At 43.9% G+C, this 26,420-nt stretch overlaps 2 protein-coding genes and 1 long non-coding RNA gene across 8 annotated transcripts in view; 2 read left to right on the top strand and 1 right to left on the bottom strand.

Moving 5' to 3' along the window:
- LOC131808617 (serine/threonine-protein phosphatase 4 regulatory subunit 1-like) overlaps window positions 1-3,844 on the bottom strand; it is an 82,595-nt gene extending 78,751 nt beyond the window's left edge. For 4 of the 6 annotated variants that reach the window (XM_059134803.1, XM_059134805.1, XM_059134807.1 and 1 more), the window contains exons 1-2: window positions 2,808-2,860; window positions 2,603-2,647 (exon numbers count right to left, since the gene is read on the bottom strand). In XM_059134803.1, coding sequence (XP_058990786.1) covers window positions 2,603-2,647; window positions 2,808-2,814 — 52 coding nt within the window. In that variant the 5' untranslated portion in view covers window positions 2,815-2,860. Of the gene's footprint in view, window positions 1-2,602; window positions 2,648-2,807; window positions 2,861-3,648 lie in introns of those variants that run through there. The other 2 variants (XM_059134806.1, XM_059134804.1) reach the window with 2 other exon arrangements.
- Window positions 2,977-26,420, top strand: part of RAB22A (RAB22A, member RAS oncogene family) — a 56,598-nt gene continuing 33,154 nt past the window's right edge. Inside the window, exons 1-2 of the mRNA XM_059134810.1 lie at window positions 2,977-3,286; window positions 4,262-4,341. Coding sequence (XP_058990793.1) covers window positions 3,251-3,286; window positions 4,262-4,341 — 116 coding nt within the window. The 5' untranslated portion in view covers window positions 2,977-3,250. The remainder of the gene's footprint in view (window positions 3,287-4,261; window positions 4,342-26,420) is intronic.
- Window positions 4,350-25,983, top strand: LOC131808620 (uncharacterized). The gene is made up of 2 exons (XR_009344853.1): window positions 4,350-4,640; window positions 4,904-25,983. It is a non-coding gene; the product is annotated as an uncharacterized LOC131808620 (long non-coding RNA).

Here is a 26,420-nt window from a genome sequence, read left to right as displayed (position 1 = left end):
TGTTGTATGTGTACTATCTCATCTAATCCTATCAGTTTTATGAGGCATCTCTTATTCTTATGTAACTTTCCAGATGAAGAAACTGAACAGAATGAGTGAGGGATTGATCTGCTTGTCTAATAAGACACAGCTAAAGGCAGGAAGTGGGTCACAGGACCTCAGGGTTCTTGCTATTGATCATGGCATAATAATGCCTCCCAAATGCCACTACAATAAGGAGTAAAAGTGGGACCCAAGGAGTCTGGCAGGGGTGGGGAGAAGGCCCTCCTACTATAGCTATTAAACCAATTATATTATAAGTCATTATTTGTATTACATTGTAAAGTAGAGCACCTCGTTGCTCCCACCCCTGCTCAAACAGGAAGCCCCACAAGACTCCCAAAGATGCAATCCCAAGGCATGGGTATAGTCAGAGCCATAATGGTGGTTTCCTTCCTTGTTGGGGCAAGTCTTCAGCTGTCTGCTACAGAGTATTTAAGGCCTTCTCTATTATGAGAAGATACCCAGTAGTTGGGTATCAAACACCCAATACTTGTTCAAACAAGGCCAAAGTAAAATCAATTATTTTTACCTATAAAATCTCTTACTCTCTTTTAGTACATACATATAAAAAAGACTGAAGAAAGCTAGCCACCAGGAAAAAGCTCCAATTGCCATGACAGTTTGAGAAGCCCAACCAAGCCAAGTAGAAACGGTATTTGGACAAGAACTGAGGTCCTGGCCAACAGTCCCATCAGAACTCCTGTGCATGAAGCCATCTTGGACCTTCTCACCTTCCCAGAGTTCAAATGCGAACACTTGAAGCTTCTCTATCACCCAGGCAACCCATAGAATTGTTAGCAATAAAATACTGTTTGTTTGGGGGCACCTCAATGGCTCAGTCGGTTAAGCGTCTGACTCTTGATTTTGGCTAAGGTCATGATCTCAGGGTCGTGAGATCGAGCCCTCCTCAGACTCCGGACTCCCTGCTCTCTGCCAGTCTGCTTGAGATTCTCTCTCTTCCTTTCCCTCTGCCCCTCTTCCCACTCATCCTCTCTCTCTAAATAAATGAATAAAATCTTTAAAAAATAATAAATAATAATAACAAATTGCTGTTGGTTTAAGCCACTAAGTTTTGGGGTAATGTGTTAAATAAATAAAACAGCCAGCAATCTGCCTTTCCCACCAGGCCAAATACCCAATCTATGCATAGAAGTTCACTGATGTTTACCAATGGAAATGCTACATTCCTTTCATTCAAGGATGTCCATTGGCTGAAACACTTACCTCTGTAAACCCAGGATCATACAGGACCTGGCTCAACAGGGTTACATAAATATGAATAATGATCACATTGATAACAACAGCAATGGCAGCTAATGTTTACCAAGTGTTTACGTACAGAGGGCCTCACACTCAACCTTTCATTCACTTCACCTTCACTAAAACCTTTGAGGTGGAACACTATTGTGCCCCTTTTGCAGATGAGGCCACCAAGGCCCACAGTGGTGCAGTGACTGATTCAAGATCACACGGCCAGTGAAGAGCTACACAGGACCTCCTTGACCTTCTGGCCACCTGGCTCCTAACCAGTGGCTTTACTACCCCTTCAACTGCCATCCTACTTTAATAATGTTGCTTCCTTCTAAAGGAGACAGTGCCTACAAAGAGTTTAAAACTGTGCCTGACGCGCGGCAAGTTTTCGATAAACATCAGCTCTTCTGATGAGGAACCTGCAGACGGGGAAGGAAAGAAGAGAGCAAGCCTTGATCAAGGTAGCTGTTTTGATGGTTGTACAGGCCTCCTTCACAAGCAAGCACCCCAGGGTTTGGTCATTTTCTGTGAACAAGTCTGCTCTCTGCCTGACGGTGAACCCCTAGAAAGCTGCCCGTTTCTGGTTCCTCTTTGTAGGTCTAGGGCGCTGTACATGACCTGGCCCAGAACAAGTAGGTGCTCAAGAAACGAATGGAAAGGAAATGCTTCATTTACCACAAATGCGAATTTGCATTTACGGGATGACACCTCCCCGAGCCAGCAGTCCTTAAAGTGACCCCAAAGAAAAAGAGAGGGCAGGAAGGGACACGTGAACGAGAACCACCCAAGGAATGCCGGCCCCAAAGGGCTCCTTGGGATGAGAGATGGAGCTGGGCTTGTGGCCAGAACACGTGAGGAGTCCACAAGGAGGGCCGGACCTCCCAAACTCCAAAACCCCCCTCACTCTGAAAAGTCCCACAGAAAAAGTGGAGACCCCAGGTCAAAGTCCCCCCAGCCCCGCGGGGGCCGTGCCTCTTCCTGCCCTGTATCACCAGGACTCGGGAGGAGCCCTCCTGCCCCTCCCCGGCCACGGCGGGAGCAGGAGGAGGAAGAAAAAGAAAGTGACCGGAAGTCAGAAGTTTCCTAACAACGACCAAAATCCTCCCCCAGGAGGGGAGGGCTCCTCGTCCTTGGCCCGCCCCGCCCAGTGAGGAGGGACTGCCACAAGTGCATCCAGGCAGTTGGGGGCCCCGCTCTTCTGTCCCAGCAAGGAGGGCCTGGCCTGTAGCTCCCCCCCGGGCGTCCCGTGCACCCCGAGTTCTGTGAGAGCTTCCCAGGGAGGGGCAGGGGCGCCCCAACTGTTACTTACAATCATCTAAGTCATCATGCAAGTCCACAAAGTACAGAGGGATTTCTGAAAACCAAGAAACACACAGGAGTTACACGCAAGGAGAGGACTGCGGCAGGCGGGCTCAGGGGCGGGCGGGGGTCCCCGGGCCTTGAGGAGTGGTCTCGGCTGGGGGAGGGGGCGGGGAAGGGTCCGCCTCTGCGCCCAGGGAACCAACCCCACTCACCCGCCATCTTGGGATGGGCCAGGAGGCGGGGTCCGCGCGGGAGGGCGGGGCCGGTGGGTGTGAGGCGGGGCCTCAGGCTCCGAACCCCGCCCCCTAGGCCGGCCCCTCCCCGCCAGCCTCGCGGCGCCGGCCGGGCCCCGCCCTCGCGGCGAAGGTGGCTGCCGAGGTGGGCGGGGAGGTCAGGTGACCCGGCCGGCGTCCCAAGATGGCGGCGGTATCGGCGCCCGAGAGGCCGAGGCACGGTCCCGGCTGCTGAGGCGGGCCCCGCGCAGCTGGCAGCGGACGGGCCGGGCCGAAGGCTGGCGAGCGGACGGCCGCCGCCTCTGCGCGCTCCGCGGCCGGGGCTGAGCCGTGCGGCGGCGGCGCCGGGGGATGCTCGAGCTGGGCCCGGCCTCTCCCTCAACTTAGGGCGGCGGCGGGCCCGCGCCCCTGGCTCCCGGGCCATGGCGCTGAGGGAGCTCAAAGTGTGCTTGCTGGGGGTGAGTGGCGGTGGGTCGGCCGCGGGGGGCCCGCGGGGGGCCGGGGGGGCCGGGGACCCAAGCGTGCCCAAGTCCTCTGCGCCCCTTCCCCCAGCCTCGGTGCAGGACCTGACCCGGGACCCTCCCTCCGGCCCCGGGGCCATCCTGCCCACCTTTCCGCCCCCTCCTGAGGGTCTTGCTGGCCGGAGGGACCCTTCCCCCGCCCCCTTATGGTGTCCAGGGACTCTTCCCGCCCCCAGCGCGTAAAGCGCCTTCCCTGCCTCTCCACTGCATCTAGGTTGAGAGGAGTTCCTCGTTTCCTCCGAAGGTACTGGTGAGAAGTTGGCCGAGTCTTCCCCAGTAAAACCGGTGGCGGGCCTTACGGTTTCACAAGCAGAGTTGGTCCCCTTTCTCGTTTGTTTGGAGTTTTGAACTTGTGGGATACCCGTGATCCTTCTCGTAGAGTTACTTTCTCGGGGGGACGTTCACATCAGGAAGCCCCCCAAAAAGGAGCTGGAAGCTGCTGCTTCCTGTCTTGTCCGGGGAACTTGGCTTCTTCAGATCATGCCTTCTCCAGTCGATGCTCTTTTGCCCGAGTTGCTGCTTTAAAGACTGAAAAAGATTCCAAGAACTAGTCTTCCCCGTGCCCAAATAGGGCGGGGCCGTGATTTGTCAGGGATTACTCAGAAATAATTCAAGAGTTCATAGTTTACTTACACATATTAAAAAGCCAGTGTGTCACTTTTCACACTAAGCCGAAACTTTGGGTTTTTTCAAAGGGTTCATGTTCTTAAAAACTGCAAACCCCCCGTCCTGTAGTACCTTATGACATCTAATTACTCCCACCGAATGTTTACGAAAACCTTCTTTGGGTCCCTTCACTTCTAAAAATTAGCCTAGGAGATGATTTTTCTAAAATCCCGAGTTTCAGGCCCAAAGTCGTTTTCTTTGTCTGCATCCAGGTAAACTTAATTCACCCGTCTCGTTCTTTTTCAGGATACAGGCGTAGGTAAATCGAGTATCGTGTGGCGGTTCGTGGAGGACAGTTTTGATCCAAACATCAACCCGACAATAGGGTAAGAGATTAAGTTTATTGAGCGTATATCTCAAGATGTATTGGAAGTACTTCCAGATTAAAAGGTTTGTTATGGGGGCGCCTGGGTGGCTCAGTGGGTTAAGCCTCTGCCTTCGGCTCAGGTCGTGATCCCAGGGTCTTGGGATCGAGCCCCGAGCCCCGCATCAGGCTCTCTGCTCAGCAGGGAGCCTGCTTCCCCTCCCTCTCTGCCTGCCTCTCTGCCTACTTGTGACCTCTCTCTCTTTGTCTCCGTCAAATAAATAAATAAAATATATATTTTTAAATGTTTTTTAAAAAAAGGTTTGTTATGGGACGCCTGGGTGGCTCAGTTGGTTGGGCAGCTGCCTTCGGCTCAGGTCATGATCCCAGCGTCCTGGGATCGAGTCCCACATCGGGCTCCTTGCTGAGCAGGGAGCCTGCTTCTCCCTCTGCCTCTGCCTGCCATTCTGTCTGCCTGTGCTCGCTCTCTCCCCACCCTCTCTCTGATAAATAAATAAAAAATCTTTATTTAAAAAAAAAAAAAAAAAAAAAAAAAAAAAAAAAAAAAAAAAAAAAAAAAAAAGGTTTGTTATGGGAGTGGAGAGGCGTCGCCATTTTACATTCCAGTGCATTCACAGATGGTGGTTTCCATCATCTCTGGAACAACTTGAAAGCGTTCACTGAGGATTGGTTGTGTCTTAGGAAAGTTATTTTTTGATGTGTGAGGGGGAAACCTGAAAATATGAATGAAAGTTTTACTTAGTAGAGCATATTTCAGTCTATAAATATGAACAGCAACGACATCTTGAAATAAAGCAGAAGAAACAAGTCCTGATACTCTTCTTTCAGGCGTTCAGCTAAAAGGTAGTTAGCTGGTTTTCGTTTCTCCTGAAAAGTAGGAGGTATCCGTCACACTGGGAGGGCTGGCAGATGCAGATGTGGACGCCCAGGACAGGGCTGTGGGCCCATCGCCGCTGCTGCCTGTCTGAACCCTTCTCAGACATTCCTGCACAAGTAGTAATAATGAATTAATACATTAATGTTGAAATTGACACTTTTTCTGGGTGTCTGGTTCTTGGGATAAATGAAATTGGTTATAGGTTTTTGACTATGAGAAAGTTTCTCGGGGGGCACCTGGGTGGCTCAGTGGGTTAAGCCTCTGCCTTCGGCTCAGGTCATGATTCCAGGGTCCTGGGATCAAGCCCTACATCGGGCTCTCTGCTCAGCAGGGAGCCTGCTTCCTCCTCTCTCTCTCTCTCTCTCTCTCTCTCTGCCTGCCTCTCTCCCTACTTGTGATCTCTCTCTTTCTGTGTCAAATAAATAAACAAAATCTTTAAAAAAAAAAAAAAAGAAAGAAAAAGTTTTTCAGGGTTTTTAAATATTGTAATATTAACACTTGCTCTGTGAGAAGTTGTGTTTTATAGGTTTCAGTACTGTGTTAGGCTTGGAAAATTAAATAGCTGCTGTGCTGTTGTTACTGCACACCCCTCATCAAACGGTTTCTTCTGTTGAAAGAAAAATCCAGTTCTGCCCAGTAGTTTACAACATACACATTCGAAGCCAAGGGGATGAAACCATCACTAACTTTCTGAAATTGAAATGCCTTTCGATAGCCTTCAAGAAAGAACTGGCTATGTGCACATTGTTAATACATGACCTCATGTGTCTCAGGCCCTGCCTGCTGCCACCTGCCTGGGAAAGAGAAGTGACAGGAAGCGATAGCAAGTAGTGCTGGTGACTCAGTGAATGACACCTTTCACACCAGGTCAGAGCTGCAAACAGCTCAGAAAGACAGAAACACCACCTTGGTTAAAAGTGCTCCCCGAGAGACAGCCAGAGGACAGGGAGGAGTATGGCTCCGGCAGCAGCCCACAGCCCTCTCCGGGGTGTCCACAAACTTATTGCCAGCCCTCCCAATCTGACAGACGCTGCAGTTCCTCACCTGGAGTCCCGCCCTCTTCCCCAGGTGGTCTTGGCTCACAGTTCACAGGAAAGAGGAAGATGAGGCTTTCCCCAGTTTCCTTCCACTTTTCCTTGTTTCTTTTTTCTCAGCCTCAGCGGGTATGTTCCTCCTGTGTGACCACGTCCTCACACACCTGAGCTTTGAAGGGCCCTCCTCAACAGTTCTTCTTCCCCTGCCCTGCCTTCTTGTCACAGCCTGCGCACTTGTTCCTCTTTTCCCTGCTCTACTAAGACAGTTCCATTCCCCATGCCTGCCGCGCCAGTGGTGGCGGTCTTGGAAGAGCAGTCACTCCTTCCTCAACTACTGCTCGCTCTTCTGCCCACTGTTGCCGCCATTCCACCCCCCCATTCTGCGAAAACCACGCTCCCTGTGTACCAGTTTCCATCTCACTGCCAAAGCCAAGGGCTTTATCTTCTTTCTTTATCCTTTGAGTGCCTTCTATATGCAGATCCTAGACTGGGTGCTGGTGATTTAGACCACGGGTCAGCAGACTCTGGACCTTTGGGCCACCTCCTATTTTAATAAATAAAACTTCATAAAATCATAGTCACACTCGTTTATTCACATATTGTCTCCACTTCTCTCCACCTACAATGGCAGAGTTGAATAGTTGTAATGAAGGCCCTATGGCCCAGAAAGCTGAAAATACATTCTGTTTCACCCTTTTCAGAAAAAGTTGGCCAACCCCTAACTTAGATAAACTTGGTTCCTGCCCTCATGGACCTTACCTACAATGAGGAAAGAAAAACATTCTAAAACTAATGTACCAGAAATTACTTACTTGACCCTTTTCTGTGCTGCAAAGGAGAAGCATGAGTGCTCTAAGAACATGTAACAGGCTCCTGGCCAAGGCCTAAAGGAATGGCTGATGCCTAAGGGAGACAGTGGAAGTGTAAAGCACTTGGAAGCCATGACATTTAAATATTGAAAGATGAGTGGATTATATAGTCTATAATTTTAGCTGTGTTGGAAGGTGCATGGTAGTACCTCATTCTGATTTTAATTTCCATGTCCCAAAGATGGAGGGAGGGCAGATGTGCAGAGGGAGACTGGAGGGGCAGAATGGCTAAATTTCCATTGTCCAAAGAAAACTCCAATTTAAGTCCAAGCCAGATGACTCTAAGGGCCCATGCTTCCCTCCACTCTGCCCAGTGTGACATATTTGGCCATTAGGGAAGACCATGAATATGGGAGGAGAACTTAGGACAGGAGAAGGAATGGACACCGAGTTCTGCAGGGGACAAGGTCCAAATCGTAGGTTGGAAATAAGGGCCTGGCCCTAAGGAGAAAGGCTGGAGAAGTTGACTTGAGACTACATTGCGCAGGTGAAGCTGAGTTGCGGGAGGGGATGAGAGCACTGGGAAACATGGGGAGCAGAGCACAGCTAAGGAGGATGTGCAAGATGAGCTTTGTGGGAGGTCGGGTGGGGGGGGGGCGGATGGCAGCGGGAGAGGACAGTAAGGGAGAATTCTCACGGAGGAAGAGAACTAGAGAAGACAAGAGTTTTGTTCCAACTCAGCCTGTGGTGAATGATGTTGGAGCCTCCCCTGACCTCCGGGACCTGGCCCCTGTTGATTCACCAGCCTCCTGGTCACCCCTCCAACATAATCCTTTTCTCCTGCCTCATAGTTCTGCTGTCTGCTGTGCTACTCACTCCCTCACCACCACCAACTAGTTAACTTCTACTCTTGAAAAACTTTCGATTACAGTATTTTTCAAAGAGCAAAGATGTTTAATTTTGATAAAGTTCAATTTATCAATTTTTTTGTAGTTCATATTTTTCGTGTCCTCTACGTCCAAAATCACAGATTTCTCCTGTGCTTTCTTTTAGAATTTTAATAGCTTTATGTTTTAAATTTTACTTTATGACCTATTTCTACTAGCTTTAGTTTACCATGAGAGGGAATTCCGGGATCATTTTTTCGATGTGTCAATGTAGTCATTATAGCAACATTTGTTAAGTTAATTGTGCATTTATTAAATTACCTTGATGCCTTTGTCAAAAATAAACTGATAAGTATTGTGGGTTTATTTCCGTTCCATTGATCTGTTTGTGTCTCCTTGTGCTGGTATGATAAACAGTCCTGATTCTTGTAGATTTATAGAAAGTCTTGAAATCAGGCAATATGTAGCCTCCCATTGTATGTATATTTTTCAAATCTGTTTGGCTTTCTCAGTCGTTTGTATTTATTTAAATTTTAGAATCACAATGACCAATTTCTGAAAAAAAGCTGAAATTTTGATCGGGAATGTAGCAAATCTATTGATTAATTTGGGGAGAATTGGCAATATTGCATCTTATCCATAAACATGGTATATTTCTGTTCTAATTTAGTTCTGATTTCTGTCAACTAAGTTTTTCCATTGTCCCTGTGCAGGCTTTTCACATATTTTGTTAAATTTATCCCAAAGTATTTCATGTTACTTTATGATTCATAGATGGAATTTTTTCATTTTAACTTTTAATTATTGCTAATATATAAAATAAATTTGATTTTTACATATTGGCCTTGTGACTTTCTAAATTCAGTTAGTTCAGGTACCTTTCTCATAGATTGCTTGGGATTTCCTTAGGTGTACGATCATGTCCTATGTAATAAAGAGTTTTACATCTTCCTTTCCAATGTATATGCTCCTAGGATAAATTTCACTTGGTTATTATGCATTATTTCATACATTATTGGGTTTGATTTATTAAAATTTTGCTAAGGATATTTGCCTCCATGAAGTGGGTAATTATAGTTTTTTGTAACATCTTTCTCTAGTTTTGGTATCAGGGCTTCATAAAATAAGTCGGGAGGTGTTTTCTCATCTTCTTTTTGAAAGAGTTTATGTGGAATTGGTATTACTTCTTAAAGGTTTGGTATGATTCACAAATGAAGCCATCTGAGCAGGGAGTTTTCTTTGTCAGAAAAATTTTAACTACAGATTCAATTGCTTTAATAGATACAGACGTATTCCCAAGTAAGCTTTTGGCAGGTAGTATCTTTCGATGAATTTGTCTGTCATATCTATTTTTTTAATTTATTAGCAGAAAATTCATTAAATTTTTAATTATCCTTTTAATATCTTTAGGATATATCCAGCTATATTACGTTTATTAGTTTTAATGATCATCTCAAAGGACCAGTTTATTTCATTAATATTTTTCTATTTTCTATTTCTTTGTTTTTTACTTTTATCTTTGTTTTCTTCTGCCTTCATTTAGGTGTTTTGGCATAATTTGTTCTTTCTTTTAAACTTATTAACCCAGAGGTTTAGAATAGTGATTTTTAGGGCCTTTTTTTTCCTTATGTGAGCATTTAGAACTATAAATTTCCCTGTTAAGTACTGGTTTAAGTAAATCCCACAAGATTTTTTTTTTTTTTAAGATTTTATTTATTTATTTGACAGAGAAATCACAGGTAGATGGAGAGGCAGGCAGAGAGAGAGAGAGAGGGAAGGAGTCTCCCTACCGAGCAGAGAGCCCAATGCGGGACTCGATCCCAGGACCCTGAGATCATGACCCGAGCCGAAGGCAGCGGCTTAACCCACTGAGCCACCCAGGCGCCCCCCACAAGATTTTAATACACCATATTTTCATTTTCATTAAGTTCAGAGTATTTATTTCCCTTGTGACTTGTTTGACCTGTTGGTTGTTGGAAAGTATTCTCTAACCTCCAGTTATTCAGGGATTTTCCAGAAATTTTTTGATTATTGATTTCTACTTTAAATCTGTTCTGGTCAGAAAATATACTCACTGTTATTTCAGATCTTTTACATTTGGCATTTGTTTCATGGCCTCGAATATGGTCTTCATGAATGTCCCACATATATGAGAAAAGAACGTGTTCTATAAATGTTAAATTACTCAGTTTGGTTAATAGCACCGTTTGTGTCTTCTGTACCTTTACTGATTTTTTCCCTCTCATTTGCAGTGACAGGAATGTTTGAAATCACCCTAATTGAGAATTTGTCTATTTCTCTTTTGTAGTTTAATCAATTTTTGTTCATGTATTTTGAAGCTCTTATTATTGAGTGTTTCTACATGTAGCATTGTTATTTTTCTTGATAACCTGACCCCCTCACCATCATGAAATGCTTTTTCCCTGGTAACAGCCCTGATTCTGAAATTCTACTTTGTCTCATATTAATACAGGCTCTTCAGCTCTCTGTTGATTAGTGTTTGCTTATCTTTTCCCATCCATTTCCATTTAACCTATTTGTATCTATGTATTTGAAGGAGGTTTCTTGTAGACAGCATTATGGGTCCTGCTTTTACATTTAATCTGACAGTCCCTGCTTTTAAATTGGAGTGTGGAGACCTTTACTGTCCAGCACAGTTGCCAAAGCCACATGTGACTATTCGAATTTAAGTTAAAATTAAAAATTCAGTTCCTCAGTCACACTAGCTATCTTTCAGTCCTCCTTGCAGAAAGCTATGTTACATAATACTAATTTAAACCATTTTTATTTATTACAAGTATCAACATGGTTTGGTTTAAATCTACCATCTTGCTATATTTTCGTATTTGGCCCATGTTAATGATTCCATTTCATCTTCACTGTTAGCTTGTTAGCTCCATTTCTTTGTTTTATTATTGTAGTGGTTGCACTAGGATTTACAGTATACTTCTTTTTCAGTCTACTTTCAAATAATACACAATTTCACATATGGTATAAGAACCTTATGAGAGCATAGTTTCATTTTCCCTCTCGTCCTTTGTGCTATTAATGTCATGTTTTACTCCTGCATCTTATAAGATTCATAATACACTTTTTTTTTTGGCCTTAGCCATTGATCCTTTAAAGAGACTATTGGTCTTTTTTTCTGGGTCCTTGTGCCAGTATCACAGTTTCTTTACTTCTGTATCTTTGTATTAAGTCTTAATGCCCACTGATGTGTCTTCTGTGCTATTAAGAATGTCTTGGCTTACATTTCCATATAAACTTTAAAAATCATCTTGTCCATTTTCACATATACCAACACACCAGTTTCTACTGATTTTGATTGGCATTCCACTGAATTTATAGATTGGTTTGGAAAGAAATGTCATCTTTATGATATTGAATTTTCTAATATATGACCTTTGATTATGCTTCCATTTATTAAACAAGCTTCTTTATTTTCTCTCAGTATTTTTTTTCCACTTCTCTGTATAGTGGATTTACACATTTTTCCTTCGATTTATACTAAGGGGTTTGATGTTTCAAAGCAATTTTATGCTATTAAAATACTGCGTGGTATTGTTTTGAAATGTATTTATTTCTCATCCTAAACTCTTTCTTTTCTTATTGAATCGAGTAGGAGCTCCTGTACAGTATTGAATAGAAACGTGGCGCTGGGTGTTCTTATCTTACTCTAATCTTAGTGGGAAAGCTTTCACTGTCATACCATTAAATTAAATGTTTACTGTAGGTTTTTGGAACATATCCCTTATCACATTACAGGGTGTCCTTCTTTTCATCATTTGCTGGGATTTTTTTTTTTTTCTTACATGAATAAGGGTAGGATTTATCAAAAGATTTTTCTACATCTACTCAGTCATGCAATTACTCTCTTTTATGCTATTAATATGGTATATTACACTGTTGAATTTTCATGGAATAAACCCACTTCGATTGTGACGTATTCTTTTAGTAATCACTGTTTTTAGTTTGCTGGTTTCTAGGATTTTTGTGTCTGTTTATAAGTAAGATTGTCATATAATAATCCCTTTTGTAATGTATATGCAAGTTTGGTGTCAGGTTTTGCTTCCCTTGTAAATGAGTTGGGAAACTCTTTGGTGCAAGAGTTTGTATAAAATTACTCTTATTTCTTAAGTGATTAGTAAAACTCATCAGTGATGCTGTCTGAGCTTTGCATTGTCCTTGTGGGATGGAGCTTAGGAGTCCATTTCTTTTCATAGTTGTAAGATTATTCATTTACAGATTTTCTATTCTTATATTGGTTTTGATAGATTGTGGGCTTTTGTGGGGTTGTTGTTGTTTTTTTAAGGTTTTTGACTCTTTCATATACATTTTCCAATTGGTGTAAAGAAAAGATTCTAAATTGATACCCCTTTTGCATTTCTGACATTAGTTTTGCCTCTAATCAGCTCTACAGTATGTCTACTTTCCAATTCATAAATTTCTGCTCTTATCTTGATTGTTTCTGTCCTGTTCAATATGCTGTTCTTTCTTAAGGTAGATGATCATATCATTGATTTCCAGTCTCTACTATTTTCACTTGTATTCCTTATATTTTTAAAACCTTAACCATCGCTCTTGCTGATTCCAACAAATTTTTATATGTCATAATTTCATTATCATTCATTTCAGAATATTTTCCACTTCCTATTAAGATAACATCCTTGGGGTGCCTGGGTGGCTCAGTGGGTTAAGCCGCTGCCTTTGGCTCAGGTCATGATCCCATGGTCCTGGGATCGAGCCCCGCATCGGGCTCTCTGCTCAGCGGGGAGCCTGCTTCCTCCTCTCTCTCTCTGCCTGCCTCTCTGCCTGCTTGTGATCTCTGACTGTCAAATAAATAAATAAAATCTTTTAAAAAAAAAAAAAAGCTAACATCCTTGACTCAGCTGTCATTCAGATGTGTGTTTCTCACTTTTCAAGTACAAGGAGGATCCCAGTTAACTCTGTGTTACTGATTGCTGACACAATTATATTGAGGTGACAGAGCATATTTTGCATGATTTAAATCCTTTAAAACGTGGTACAGTTTACTGTGTGGCACAGCATATGTCAATTTTGGTAAATATTCAGTATGTGTTTGAAAAGTTTTTGTATACTCTGCATCTGTTCTACGAATGGAGTTCGGTCAAGTTCATTGATCACGTTGTTCATTCTTTGTGTTCCTTGTTAGTTGCTTTCATCTGCCTGAACCCATCAGTTACTGAGAGCAGCGGGCTAGAATCCCCTCCGTGGCTATGTATTTGTTTACCCTTTGCCTTCGGCTTCATTTTATCAATGCCGCAGCTCCATGAAGTGCCTACAAATTTAGAATTTTAGATCTTACAATGATGCAAACTTTCTAGCATCCTGAAATGTACTCTTTTAAGTTCTAGGGTACATTTTGCCTTGAAATCTGATTTGTCTGTTATCAGTGTAACACCTTATTTCCTTCGGTTGGTATTTGCATGGTGTATTTTCTCATCCTTTTGTTTTTCAACCCTTCTGTATCTTTATATTCTTTTATATTCAAAGTGGGGCTCTTATAAGCAGCTTATGATTTGATTCTGTTGAAATATGCTACATATAACCCAACACCCTAATTAAAATCCAGAAATTTCCATCACCTCAGAAAGTTCTTCCGATGAGTCCCACTCCCCATCAGCAACCACCGTGGTGATCGCATTCCCTGTAGCTTACTTGGCCTGTTCTTGAATTACACATGAATGACATAAATGCTCTCTAGTTTCTTCTAGTTTCTTCTAGTGAAAGTTTTGGAGTTTCAGCCATGTTGTTGCATGTACTATAGTCCTCCCTCCCCCGCCCCGCCCAGTTTTTTAATTGGTGAATAATGTTCTCTTGTGTGAGTAGATCGCACTTTATCTCTTCTGGTTATGGACATCCAGGTTATTTTCAGGTTTTGTCTGTTGTGAATATAGATACTGTGAACTTTCTTTTATAAGTCTTTGTATGGACATAGGTCTTCATTTCTTTCTGGGTAAATAACTAGGTTTAGAATTTCTAATTTGTAGGATGAGTGGACATATAATTACATAAGTTTCCAGACAGCTGTCCAGAGTGGTTGTATTATCTTACCCTCCTGCTGTGATGTGTAGAATTCCAGTTGCTCCACATTCTCACCAGTATTTGTCTGTCATTTAACTTTACTTTTCCTACTGTGTACAAACTGGTATCTCATTGTGCTTTTAGTCTGTATTTCCCAGATGACTGAGAATGTTAAGAACCTTTGAGTATTCTTTTTTACACTCATTTCTTTCATGAAGTCCCTCTTCAAGTCTTTTGTCCATTTTCATCTGGACTTTGTCTTATTTTTTAAACGATTTGTGGGGATTCTTTATGGTACCGCCCCTCCATACAACAAATACAGCTCTTTTGTCAGATATATTTACCCCGTATATTTTCTTCCATTCTGTGGTTTGCCTTTTCACTTCCTTAATGATGTCTTCTGACGAAAAGAAGTTTTAATTTTATTGAAGTACATGCTGTCAATTTTGTCTTTTCTGATTCATGCTTTTTTGGTCCTCTCTGAGAAAGCTCTCCCTGTCGCAAAGTCTCGCGACATTCTTCTATGTTTTCTTCACAGTTTTAGCTTTACATTTAGTTCTTCAATCTGTCTCAAATTAATTTGTCTGTATTGTGAGACAGAGGTAAGGTGCAGTATGTTCCCGTGTGATTATGCAGTTGTCCCAACATCATTTGTTGAAAATACTTTGTTTTCTGCATTGAAAAAGCCTTGGCACCTTAGTCAAAAATTATAACATTGAAAAAGATTGTAATTTTGAGTCTTCTGGGCTGTGCACTAGAATGGTTTCTGCTTCCATTAACAGCTCTCTTCATTGTTTCATGGGTTTAGGTGGGGGAGTCTTAAAAAGTATTTTTGTCAAAATTGTTTAATATTAATCCTTTTTCAACTAGTGTTAATGGAATTGTATTTTTTCATTTTGTTTACAACTGTGTGGTACCTGTCTATGGAAGTACTGCTGATTCTTGTGTATCGACCTTATACACTGTAATCCTATTTAAATTCATTTATTCTAGGAGTTGTCTTGTAGATTCCTTGGGATTTTCTACATACATCATTATGTTGTCTGAAAGTAAAGACAGTGTGCATCCTTTCCTTTTAGTTTTTCTCCATACCTTGCTGCACAGGCAAGGATTTCCAGTACCATATTGAATAAAGTAGTGACCAACACCCTTACCTTTTCACAATCTTATTGGAAAGTCATTCAACATCATACTGTTAAGTTTGGTATTAGTTGTAGGTTGTCATTTATTAAGATGAGGAAGTTTCCTTCTATTTATAGTTTGCTGAATGTTTTTATTAAGAATGGGTCTTGAAGGATGCCTGGGTGGCTCAGTCGTTAAGTATCTGCCTTCGGCTCAAGTCATAACCCAGAGTCCTGGGATCGATCAAGCCGTGCATGGGTCTCCTTGCTCAGCGGGGAGCCTGCTTTTCGCTCTCCCACTCACCCTGCTGTATTCCCTCTCTTGCTGTGTGTGTCTCTCTCTCAAATAAGTAAAATCTTAAAAAAAAAAAAAAAGTATTGAGTTTTACCTTAATATTTTTCTACTTTTTTTTTTTTTAAGATTTTATTTATTTTAGAGAAAGAGCATGGGTGGGGGGTGGTTTCAGGGCCAGAGGGAGCGAAAAGCTCAAGCAGACTCCAAGGTGAGCACAGAGCCCAACACAGTGCTTGATCTCATGACCCTGAGATTATAATCTGAGCCAAAACCACGAGTCAGACACTCAACCAACTATAGCACCCAGGTGCCCCATTCTGCATATTTAGATGATAACCTGGTTTTCTCCTTTTTTTTCTATTAATATGATGGATAATTGTATTAGTTATATATTATTAAGTAAGAAATCATCCCAGTGCTTAGCCTCTGGTAGCAACAAACATTATCTAGTCTTTCTGTGACCAGGAACCTGAGTGGCTTAGCTGGTGATGGTTCTCCCTCTGGCTCTCATGGTGTTGGGAGTCAGGATGTCAGTTGGGGCCGCTGTCAAGTGAAGGCTTGGCTGGGGCTAAAGGATCTGCTTCCAGGATGGTTCGTTCACAAGGCTGCTGGCTGGAGGCCTCAGTTCCTCCATCCTTTACCACATGAGCGTCTCGGTCCTCACAAAGCAGCCAACTTGCAGGGCAGGCGGTCCGAGAGCGAGAGCAGGGGGATGTCTGCAGTGTCTTCTGTGGTCTATTTGGGAGCAGCCACCATGGCTTTTGTTGAGTAACTTAGACACCCATCCCAGACAGGCACCGTACAGAGTACAGCAGCACTCCTGAAGGGGAGGCACATCATAAGAAGGAAGTTTGCAGATCTTGAGCCCCTACAGACGCGCTAAGTGAACTTCACAAGCGCAGCCGTACTTGGTGGATCCGTTCATGAGTCAACATAGAGAAACCGAAACTGAGAATACCATTCTGCAACACAGCAGGCTGGCGGTCTTCAAAAGTCGAAAAAGTCGAGGAAAGACTAAGAAACTGATCCAGATTAACAGAGACTGAAGAGTCATGACAACTAAATACAGCATGTGATTTTGAACTGAATGTTTTACCAAAAAGGCTATCACTGGAACAACTGGCGAAACTTAGATGGGTTCTGAGAAATAAATGGTAGTAACGTGTCGGTGTTAATTTCATGATTTTTATGGTCTTGTTCTGCTCATGTAGGAGCATATTCTGGCTGTTAGAAATGTCCACTAACCTTCAGAGGTAATGAGGCAGCTTATTGTCCCATGGTTCAGGATAAATTAATTCTGTGCTTAGAAGTTTTCTCTAAATTGGAGGCTGTTTAAAAAAAATTTTTTTTAATGGTGGTTATTATACTGCATTACAAGAAAGCATTATAAAACAACTGGCTTTTTTCCCTGATGTTATTACAGGACAACTAGCTATTTGATGTAAAACATGGTAACATTGTGTTGTTGCTGCCATCTTCACCTTCCGCGGGCTCTGAGAGCCCAGGCCACCTTACTCTCCCTAGACATGGGAGCCTCACTTTGGCCAGCCTTCGATACCTCCCTCTGGGCCATTCTGCCTCTCCACCTGAGTGGCCCACTGAGTAGCAACTTTGAGATTAAGGAGTTATTCACCACAGGAAAACAAGGAGGAAGAGCAAAAATAATTTCTTTTTATTTTACACACATAGTACTGTTCCCATGGCTCTTCATTGCCTCCTGTAGAAGTGAGTTTTCACTGGACGTCATTCGTTTCTCTTTGGCCTAAAGAACTTTTGTAGTATTTCATGTGTTCCGAGCTACTGGTGACAGATTCCCGCAGTTTTTGTTTGTCAGAAAGTGTCATGTCTGTACTGCATTCTCACATCTGAAGACTGTTTTTGCTAGAGAACAGATTTCTGGGCTGATCGTTGTTACCATATACCATAATAATTCAATATTTGTGCATATCATGAAATGATCACCGCAGTAGGTTTAGTTAACACCTATTACCACACATAGCTACAAAAGCTTTTTTTCTTGAGATGCGAACTTTTGAGTTACTTGCTGAGCAACCTTCCAGTATGCAGGAGAGTGTTAGTGACTGTGATACCGTGCTGCTCGTTGCCTTGTCAAGACGGGTGAAGGTGGTCAGAAGGTACAGACTCCCAGCTGTAAGTCCTGGGGATTTCATGTACAAGTTTTTCTACCCAAAATATGATGCGTCTTTTTATTTGGCTGCTTTTAAGATCTGCTCTCTTTTGAGGCACCTGGATGGTGCAGTCAGTTGAGCGTCTGGCTCTCGGTTCCCGCTGGAGTCCTGATCTTAGGGTCATGCGGTCGAGCGCCAGTCAGGCTCTGTGCCCAGCAGGGAGTCTGCCTGAGATTCTTGCCCCTCCTTCTCCCTCCACCTGCACGTGCTCCCTCTTCCTTCCTCCCTCCTTCTCTCGCTCTCTGTCTTTCTCTCTCTCTCTCTAAAATAAATCAATAAAATCCTTTAAAAAAAATCTGTAATTTTTTGTTTTCAGTTTACTCTAATAGGAGGTGCATAATATACTCTAGGTTCAATGGATTAGAGTTTCCTTGGATCAAAAATCTGATTATCTGGGACCTATGTTTCATCTCCCCCGTTCTTGCACTCCGCCAGTGGGATTCCAGTGCACAGATAGCAAGTTGTTAGGTACTGCCTAGCAGACGGCTGGATCCGGGGGTTTCTGGGCAGAGGGCACTTCCATCCTTCCCCCCTCTCATCTGTCTGTAAGTTCAGTTGCTTCTTTCTTCTGTCTCTTAAGTATCTAGTATATTTTTTTCCACTCAGATACTGTCCTTACTTCTAGAATTTCATATGATTCCTTTTTTATATTTTACATGCTTTGATTTCCCATCTGTTCACTCAATATGACTCTTTTCCTTTAAGTCGTGATTATATTTGTAGTAGCTTCTTTAAACTATGTGTCTGCTGATGCCAACATCTGGATCCGCTCAGGGTCTGTTGCTCTTTACTCTTTTTCTCTTGACCTTGGGTCCCATTTCTTTGCCTGTGTAGCATTTCCTCCTGTGTACTGGACACTGCAGAAGACAGGTTGCAGAGATTTTAGACTCTCCTCTTCGGCTGAGGAGTGCTGAGTTTTGTTTAGCAGAAAGTTAAATTAGGAAGCTTGTTTTCACACTTGGTTAAGATGGTTCTCTCAGAGTGTCACCATTAGCCTTGTGGCACATGCTTATTCCCAGGACATTGTCTTTACGTCTAAGGTCTTATCTCTGGATTTTCATTCAGTGTGTTCCCTGGACCCCTTTTAAGTTGGTAGGATTCAGACTTCCCACTCTTGCCTGAACTTGGCAGCAGCTGAAATCTGCGCCCAGCTTTTTCTTCCAGCCTTCCAGTTGTTCCTGTCCTTGGTGTCTCTCCGTGTGTGTGAAGTTTAGGTGTCAGCTGTGGTTTCGAGGTGGGTGTGCAGATGACTGAAGGCTACCACCCCTGTGGCTCCTTCCTGCCCCGGCTTCCCCAGGCTTTCCAGCCACACTGGCAGCCTTGCCTGTCGTCCCTCAGCCATGAATACCAGCTTTCCTCTGGACCAGGTTACCAGGGTGACTCTGGCACAGGCGACCGCCACCGCAGCTGGACTCACAGCTCCCCAACTAAACTTTTAATCAGAGTATTTATTTTACTTTTCTGATAGTTGCTGATGTCTTTATGTCTAAACCTACAGTTTTACACTTTGTTTTTTTATTTACCCTGTGTTCTTTTAGATTGAATTTTGTTTGTAATGCTGTGTTTCTCCCTGTTGTTATCTTGGTAATTATAGATTCTTTTGTTATTCTTTAAGCTTTACTCTAGAAATTACCTTATGCATCCTCGACTTACTTGAGTCTAATATAAATTACTTTTACCGCATTCCAACAATGCAAGGTTCTCAAATCTAATTCTCTGCTTCCCGCCTTTTATGCTCCTACAGTGTATTTTAATTCTAGATCTCACAGGACATTCATTATTGTTACACAGTGAACTTTCCCGTTGATTTCCTGCATATGTTTACTCTCTGCAATGCCTTACGTTCCTGCCTGCAATTCTCCCCTTCTATCGGGGATCATTTACTTGGTTCTGAAGAACAACACCATTTTGTATTTCCTTTAGTACACGCTTCTGGCACAGCGTTGTCTATCTGAAAATGTCTGAGTTTTATCTTATTATTGAGCTTTTATTTACATGAGATCAGATGTGTAGCTCTGTGAATGTTTACCTTGTGCTTTTTTATGTGCAGCAAGACCCAGAACCCCTCGGTTCCTTCAGCTGCCTCACCGGCCCAGCCTGCGTTCTGACTTCCCCTCCCCAGAGTGCCCGCGTGTGTTCAGACTTCTCACGAACGAGTCTCCTTATACGTACTCCTGCGTGCTGCCTTCTCTTGCTCAAAACAGTTAATGAGATTTATCCCTGTTTTTGCTTTTATCAGGAGTTTGTTCCTTCTTACTGTTGACTAGCATTCTGCTCTGAGACTACACTGCAGTTTGCTTATCCGGTCGGTCTCCCGTTGGTGGACTTTACATGGAGTCCAGTTCTGAGCTCTGCCGAATAAAGACGCTCTGAATTGTCACGCGGTTCTTTCCGTGGGTGTATTGCTGTGTTACTGTTGAGCACATGCCTGAGGTAGAATTTCTGGTTAATAGGCATATTTGTTATCTATTTTGGTGTCACAGATTACCCCTTAGGTTATCAGTTTAAAAACACAATGAACGGGTATTACCGTCTCACGGTTTTCAGGCGTCAGGAATTCAGGAGCAGCTTAGTGGGGTGACTGGCTCTTGCCATCCAGAGCTCTCCACAGGACTGTTTGAGTGTCCCCGCAACACGAGAGCTGTCATCCTCAGAATGAGGAGTCCGCAAGAGCCCAAGATAGAAGCCACTGTGTCTTTATGACCTCACCTGTCATTTCCATCGTGTCCTCTTGGTTACCCAGATCAGCCCTGTTCATTGTGGGAGTGGACTGCACAAGGACATCGGTGCCAGGAGTGAGGACCCTTGGGACTGTCTTTGATGCTGGCTACCACGATAGGTTTAGAGGCATGTTTAGGGGTGCCTGAGTGGCTCAGTCGGTAAAGCATGTGCCTTCAGCTCAGGTCATGATCCAGGAGTCCTGGGTCAAGGCCAGCATTGAGCTCCCTGCTCAGCGGGGAGTCTGCCTCTCCCTCTCCCTCTCCATCTGCTCCTCCCCCAGCTCACACCCTCCTGTGTGCACGCATGCTCTCTCTCTCTCTCATTCACTTGCTCTCTCTACCTCAAATAAAATCTTTTTGAGAACTAAATAAATGAAAGCATGTTTAACTGTTAAAGAGATCACTGTCCTAACCTAAGCGTTTGCACCTGCTCCCCCCTCCCGCCAGCACAAGAGGCTCCCGCACTGCACACCCTCCCTGATGGTTGTTTTTTTTAATTCTAGCAGGTCGTAATCATGTGTGAGGTTGGTTTTCACCAAATACAGAATTCTTGGTTTTCAGTTACTGTCTTTCAGACCTTGGAAAATCTGCACCCATGTTCTTAGAGCCCCTCTGCTTTCATTGACATGGGTCAGTTCTGTTCCTCTCTTGATGCGAATGAGTCATTTTCCTCCTACGAGTGCCTTCAAAGTTTCCTTTCGTCTTTGGGTTTCAGCAGTCTTCCTTTGATGTTCCAGGTGAAGTTGCCATGCTTGGGTTCATAGTATTTCTGGAACCTGTGGTTTGATGTCTTTCAAGTTGGAACATTCTCCGCCATTATCTCTTCAATATTCCTTTTGTTCCATTTTCCCCTGGTGCTCCCAGCCTGCTGTGACTGTGGTGCGCAAGGAATTCATCTCTGTGTCTCTCCTGCTCCTCTGTATTTCCCATCATTTTTTGGCTCATGCTTCAGTCTAGGTATTTTTCCTAGCCCCTAATCCAGTTCATTAATCATTTTCTTCATCTAATTTTAGCCTGATTTTAAACCTACTTAAAGAACCATTACGTTCTTAATTTCTGTTATTATTTTCCCAGAGTTCTAGTGTATTCATTAAGTTTTGTTTTAGTTTCCTTTTCTCTGCTGCAGTTGTTAATCTGGGTTTTGGTTTCTGTTTTTAATTTAATTTAATTATTTTAAGTCATCTCTACACCCAGTGTAGGGCTCAGACTCACCACCCCGAGATCAAGAGTCTTGTGCTCTACCACTGTACCAGCCAGGTCCCACTGGGTTTTTGTTTTCTTAAATGTATTAGGCAGTAGTTATTTTCAAGTCCCTTTTTTTTAAATCCCCTTCCCAACCCCCAAGTCCATTTTTAATGACAAAAACACAGTGGAAAGGGTAATGGATTTTGCTTTTGTGAGTGAAAATTTTCATGACCAAAGTTAAAAATAAAGATGTCTGATAGCCAATCCATTCTCCAGATGACCTGTGTTTCCCTTCATTGTCTGTCTTTTGTCTTCGTTATTGATCACCCTGACTTATCCCCTTGTGTGCATAGCATTTTATTGTAATTTTATCTGTTTATTTGTGAGAAACAGAAAGAGAGGGAGGCAGAGGCAGAGGGAGAAGCAGGCTCCCTGCAGAGCAGGAACCCTAGTGCGAGGCTTGATCCCAGGACCCTGAGATCATGACACAAGCCAAAGGCAGAGGCTTAACGGACTGAGACACCCAGGCACCCCTGCTTAACGTCTTTTAAATTGCATTCCAGCTATTGTTTGATTAAAGTTTTAGGAATAATTTGAGGCTCTAGATCCAAGTCAGCAGACTTACGACCCAGGAGCCAAATCCAGTCACGCCCCGTCCTTTCGTCCTTTCGATACTGTTTCTGGCTGCTTTCCTGCTACAGCAGCAAAACTGACAACAGACCACGGCTTGCAGAACTGAAGACATCTGCTGCGTGCCCCTTTTGCAGGAAGAGTTTACCAGCTCCTGCTCTGCATGGTTTCCTCTGGAGACCCGAATCCAATCCCCACTACCGCTCTGCTTATCACTCGTGGGACAAATCCAAATGGTCGTTTTTAGTTTTGGTCTGCCTCCACGCCCGCAGTCCCTGCTGTGGCCTTCTGTGGCCTTCACCCCCAGCCCGAGGCTCTGGGCCCGGATGATGGCTTACTCTCTCACAGCCTCTGCCCTTGTCCATTGGCTTCTCTTTTCATTTCTGGCTGCCTGAGCTTACTGCTTACTGCAGAGTACACCTGCTGACTTCCGGCTCGTCATGTAAGACGTGCGTTGTGTTGCTCTCTCCTTACGGAAGCTTTCTCTGAACCACATAACTTTGTCTGTTTTGCCAGCTTGCCACCTGGAACTGTGCTCTGACCTCCGTCCTGCTGATTTGACGGGTGTTTGCCGGGGCCCTTCCCTAGCGTGAGTTCTGTACGGCTTTGTTTCTCAGGCCTCACATGGATTGGCCCTCTGGGTATGTTTCTGAGGGGATGGCAGGAAAGATACCACACCGTTCGCCCCAGGGTGTTCCTTCGCTCTAGCGTGCAGCGACTCCTGTACTTGGTGGAACCTGGCTATCTGAATTGAGCCTTTCTTTGACTCTCTGTCTAAAGTCTTGATCTACTCTGGTTCCTTCCATTCATCCTAGACACATGACTTTCAACTGAAAAGCGTTCCGACATCGCGTCTCTGTTCATTTGTTGGCCTTTAGGTAACAGTACCTGTCACCTTCCCTCACCTCAGGAGGCATCCCCGAGTCCTCCCTCATCTGCCCACTTCTCTTTCAGTCCCTATGCAAGTCTTGTGTGTTCCTGTTCTCAAAACCAGCTTACATCCTTCCACTACTCTCCAAATAGTCTGATTTTGAGAATATCAATTGGATCAGGTTATTTTTTTTTTTAATCTTTAATGGCTTCCTGTTGACCTAAGAATAATAACCAGAAACTTCGCTGTGATTTTTTATCACTTTTTCCTCTCTTACTACACTGCAGCCACGGCCCTTGCCAAACACCTGATCTCTCCTACCTCGGGACCTTTGCACTTCCTGTTTCCTCTTTTTGAAATGTTTTCTTCTTTCCCAGTATTCACATGGTCGGATCTTCTCACCTGTTAAGATTTATCTGAGAGGTTTTTCCTACTACCCTATCTCAAATGACCGCTTCAGTCACTATCAGCACACAATAGTTTGATGTCTCCGCAGTAGGTATTAAAATCCATAATCATGTGTCTATTTACCTATTTATTGTCTGTTCCCACCGCTGCAGGAACCTCATCTGAAAATACCACCAAGCAATAACCTCCATGCCCAGCCCGTAGTACGCACGCAATGTAAAGTTGTTCTTTAATTATGAGACCGCTGTAACGGTGGTCCTCACCAGCTCTGTTCACCATCCCACATGCACTTCAGAGCCTCTTAATAGCCTCCGCCGCATCATTCCACTGAAACCACCACTGCGGAGTTTCACATCAACTTGTGAATAGCCAATATAATCCACAAGTTGCTTTTTATTGTATTTGTCCTCTCTAGAAGTATCTGGCATTATCTTGATATCCTCTTTTGCTGTAAAGCCTCTGGTTACCTGGGATACAGTTCTGATTCTTCTCCTTCCCACCTCCTGGGGCAGTCCTTCTTGTTCTGCTTTTCGGCCTCAGGGTCCACCCCTAAAATGTTGAAGCAGTGAGGATTTCTTCCACAGCCCCGTGTCTTCCTGCATGATTTCATTCATACTCACAGCCCTGAGGGCCACCTTTCTCCAGATGGTGGCCCTCAGATGACTGCTGTGTCTCTGCAAAGACACCTGGGACTCCACTTTCTGCCACTGAACTCGTCTTTCCACCCTTTCAGCCCCAAAGACCGCATCCGACTTTGTCAATAAGTCCACCGCTGGGTGCGGGTGGTAGTGATAATCATGTTTATATGTTACAGACTTTAAACAGAGTAACTCAGCCACTAAACAACCCTGTATGCTTTTCCATTCAGTTATAAAGAGAGATAAGATTCTCGTCCAAAACACCAAAACAAGCCAGGTAAGATTTTTAAAAAGCCCATTAGAGGGTGCGTGGCTGACTCAGTTGGGAGAGCATGTGACTCTCGATCTTGGGGTCATGAGTTCAAGCCCCATGTTGGGTGTAGAGATTACTTAAATAAATTTAAACACTAAAATATAATAATAATAAAACCCCGTTAGGTATCTGAGCTCACAGAGAAACCAATGTGAAATAAACTTGAGAAGGTGACAAACCACTCCTAAGAGAGAAGCAATCCTTGGCGGTTCTCAATCCCAACAGAGACAGAGACAGGGACAGTCTGCTGTGGGCGGGAGCACTTGAACTGTCCACTGGGGAGACTTGAGGTGGGGCAGAAGAGCTCAGAGAAACCTGTTCAAGGGGGTCTCTGCCTTCACAGGGCAACAGTGGCCAAGACACAGGGACCCAGGTGGGGAACTGGAATGCCAAGAGAATTCCTCGGAATCTTGATCAGTTTACTGATCTTTTCTATGTCCAGTCTGAGCTCCTCTCCTAAAATGTGCACATCAAGTCAGGTCAGTAGAAAATACCCAGACCGAAATACGAAGGGAAGAAGAGTTAACAGCGACGGAAGAATTGGAGATCTGTAGCTCGCTGTCAGTCTCATTGCGAACGCTTTTTACTTGTTACACCTCTTCACCCAAATACATGTTTTTATCTCCACACCAACATCCAATTCTCCAGCTCTCCAGACAATCCTGGGTACTCTTCACTTCCGTTCTGTTCTGACGGGAGCTCCCTGGAGTCACGTCAGCCTCCTCAGGCTGAAGGGCTCCGTCCCAGGGGACTGATGGCACATCAGATGCCAGCCGAGAGCACTGAGAACCCGCACTCATGTCTGATGTGGCCTTAAAGTGGAGTTCCCACAGGTGCCCCCACCTTCAGTTTGGGTAATTCGGCAGAACAGCTCCTAGAGTGCAAGAACACACTTTCCTTACCTTTACTGCTTTGTTGTAAAGGACACAAATGAACAGCCAGATGAAGAGGTACATAGAGCTGGAAGGGCCCCTAGCCTGGGAACTTCTTGTCCCATGGACCCGGGCTGTGCCACCAACCCAGCTGCTCTTCAAACCCCATGGTTAAGGGATTTTTATGGAGGTCTGATTACTAGGTGTGACGGATGGAATCACTGGCCATTGGTGATGAGCTCCATCTCCAGCCCCTCCCCACTCCCTGTGCCCTGAAGGAGAGGGCTGAACATTCCAACCCTCTAGTCAATAGAGGGTTGGTCTTTCTAGCACCCAGCACCTCCCTCCCCTGTCCCAGGGCTGTCTGAGAGTCCACCAGGAGTCACCTTGTTCGAATGAAAGACATTCCTTGCACTCTAGAAATTCCAAGAGATTTAGGATCTCTCTGTCAGAACCTGGTGACAGAGACCAAATATACATTTCTTATACCCCATTCACATACACCTCATTGGCATCCCAGAAAGAAAGAAAAAGAATGGGCCAAAGGAAATGATTCAAAAGATAAAGGGCAATAACTTTCCAAAATTGATTAAAGTGATCAATCTATAAATCCAAAAATCTCTAAACTGTAACCGGGATAAATATGAAACAAGCCATAGCCCAGATATGCGATAGTCAAACTGCTCAAAACCAAAGAGCAGATCTTAAAAGCAACTGGGTGGGGAGAGGGTATTAAAAAAAAAAACAAACCACCACGGTATGTGGGAGAATAGTGATAAGAATTATCACTGACTTGTCTGCAGAAACACTGGAGGCCAGAGATTGTGAGTGATACAGCATCCTCAGTTTGGGGGGAGGGGGGAGGCCTGCCAAGCAAACATTCTGTACCCGGCAAAAATTGTCTTAAGTAGAGATGTCTGGGTGGTCTACTCAGTTAAGCATCTGCCTTCAGCTCGGGTCATGATCCCTTGGTCCTGGGATCGAGTCTCCCATCCGGCTGCTTGCTCAACGGGGAGGCCCCTCCCCCTGCTTGTTCTTTCTGATAAATAAATAAACATGTTCTTTCTGATAAATAAATGAAATCTTTTTAAAACATTTTTTTCTTCAATAATAAAGGTGAAATAAAGACATTCTCAGACAAAAGTTGAGAGAATCTGCCAGATCCATAGCATAAGACATGCTAAAA

This window comes from Mustela lutreola, chromosome 9 (assembly GCF_030435805.1).
Source record: "Mustela lutreola isolate mMusLut2 chromosome 9, mMusLut2.pri, whole genome shotgun sequence".
NCBI lineage: Eukaryota > Metazoa > Chordata > Mammalia > Carnivora > Mustelidae > Mustela > Mustela lutreola.
Note: the sequence above shows the minus strand (reverse complement) of the source record. Positions and strands in the feature narration are given on the sequence as shown.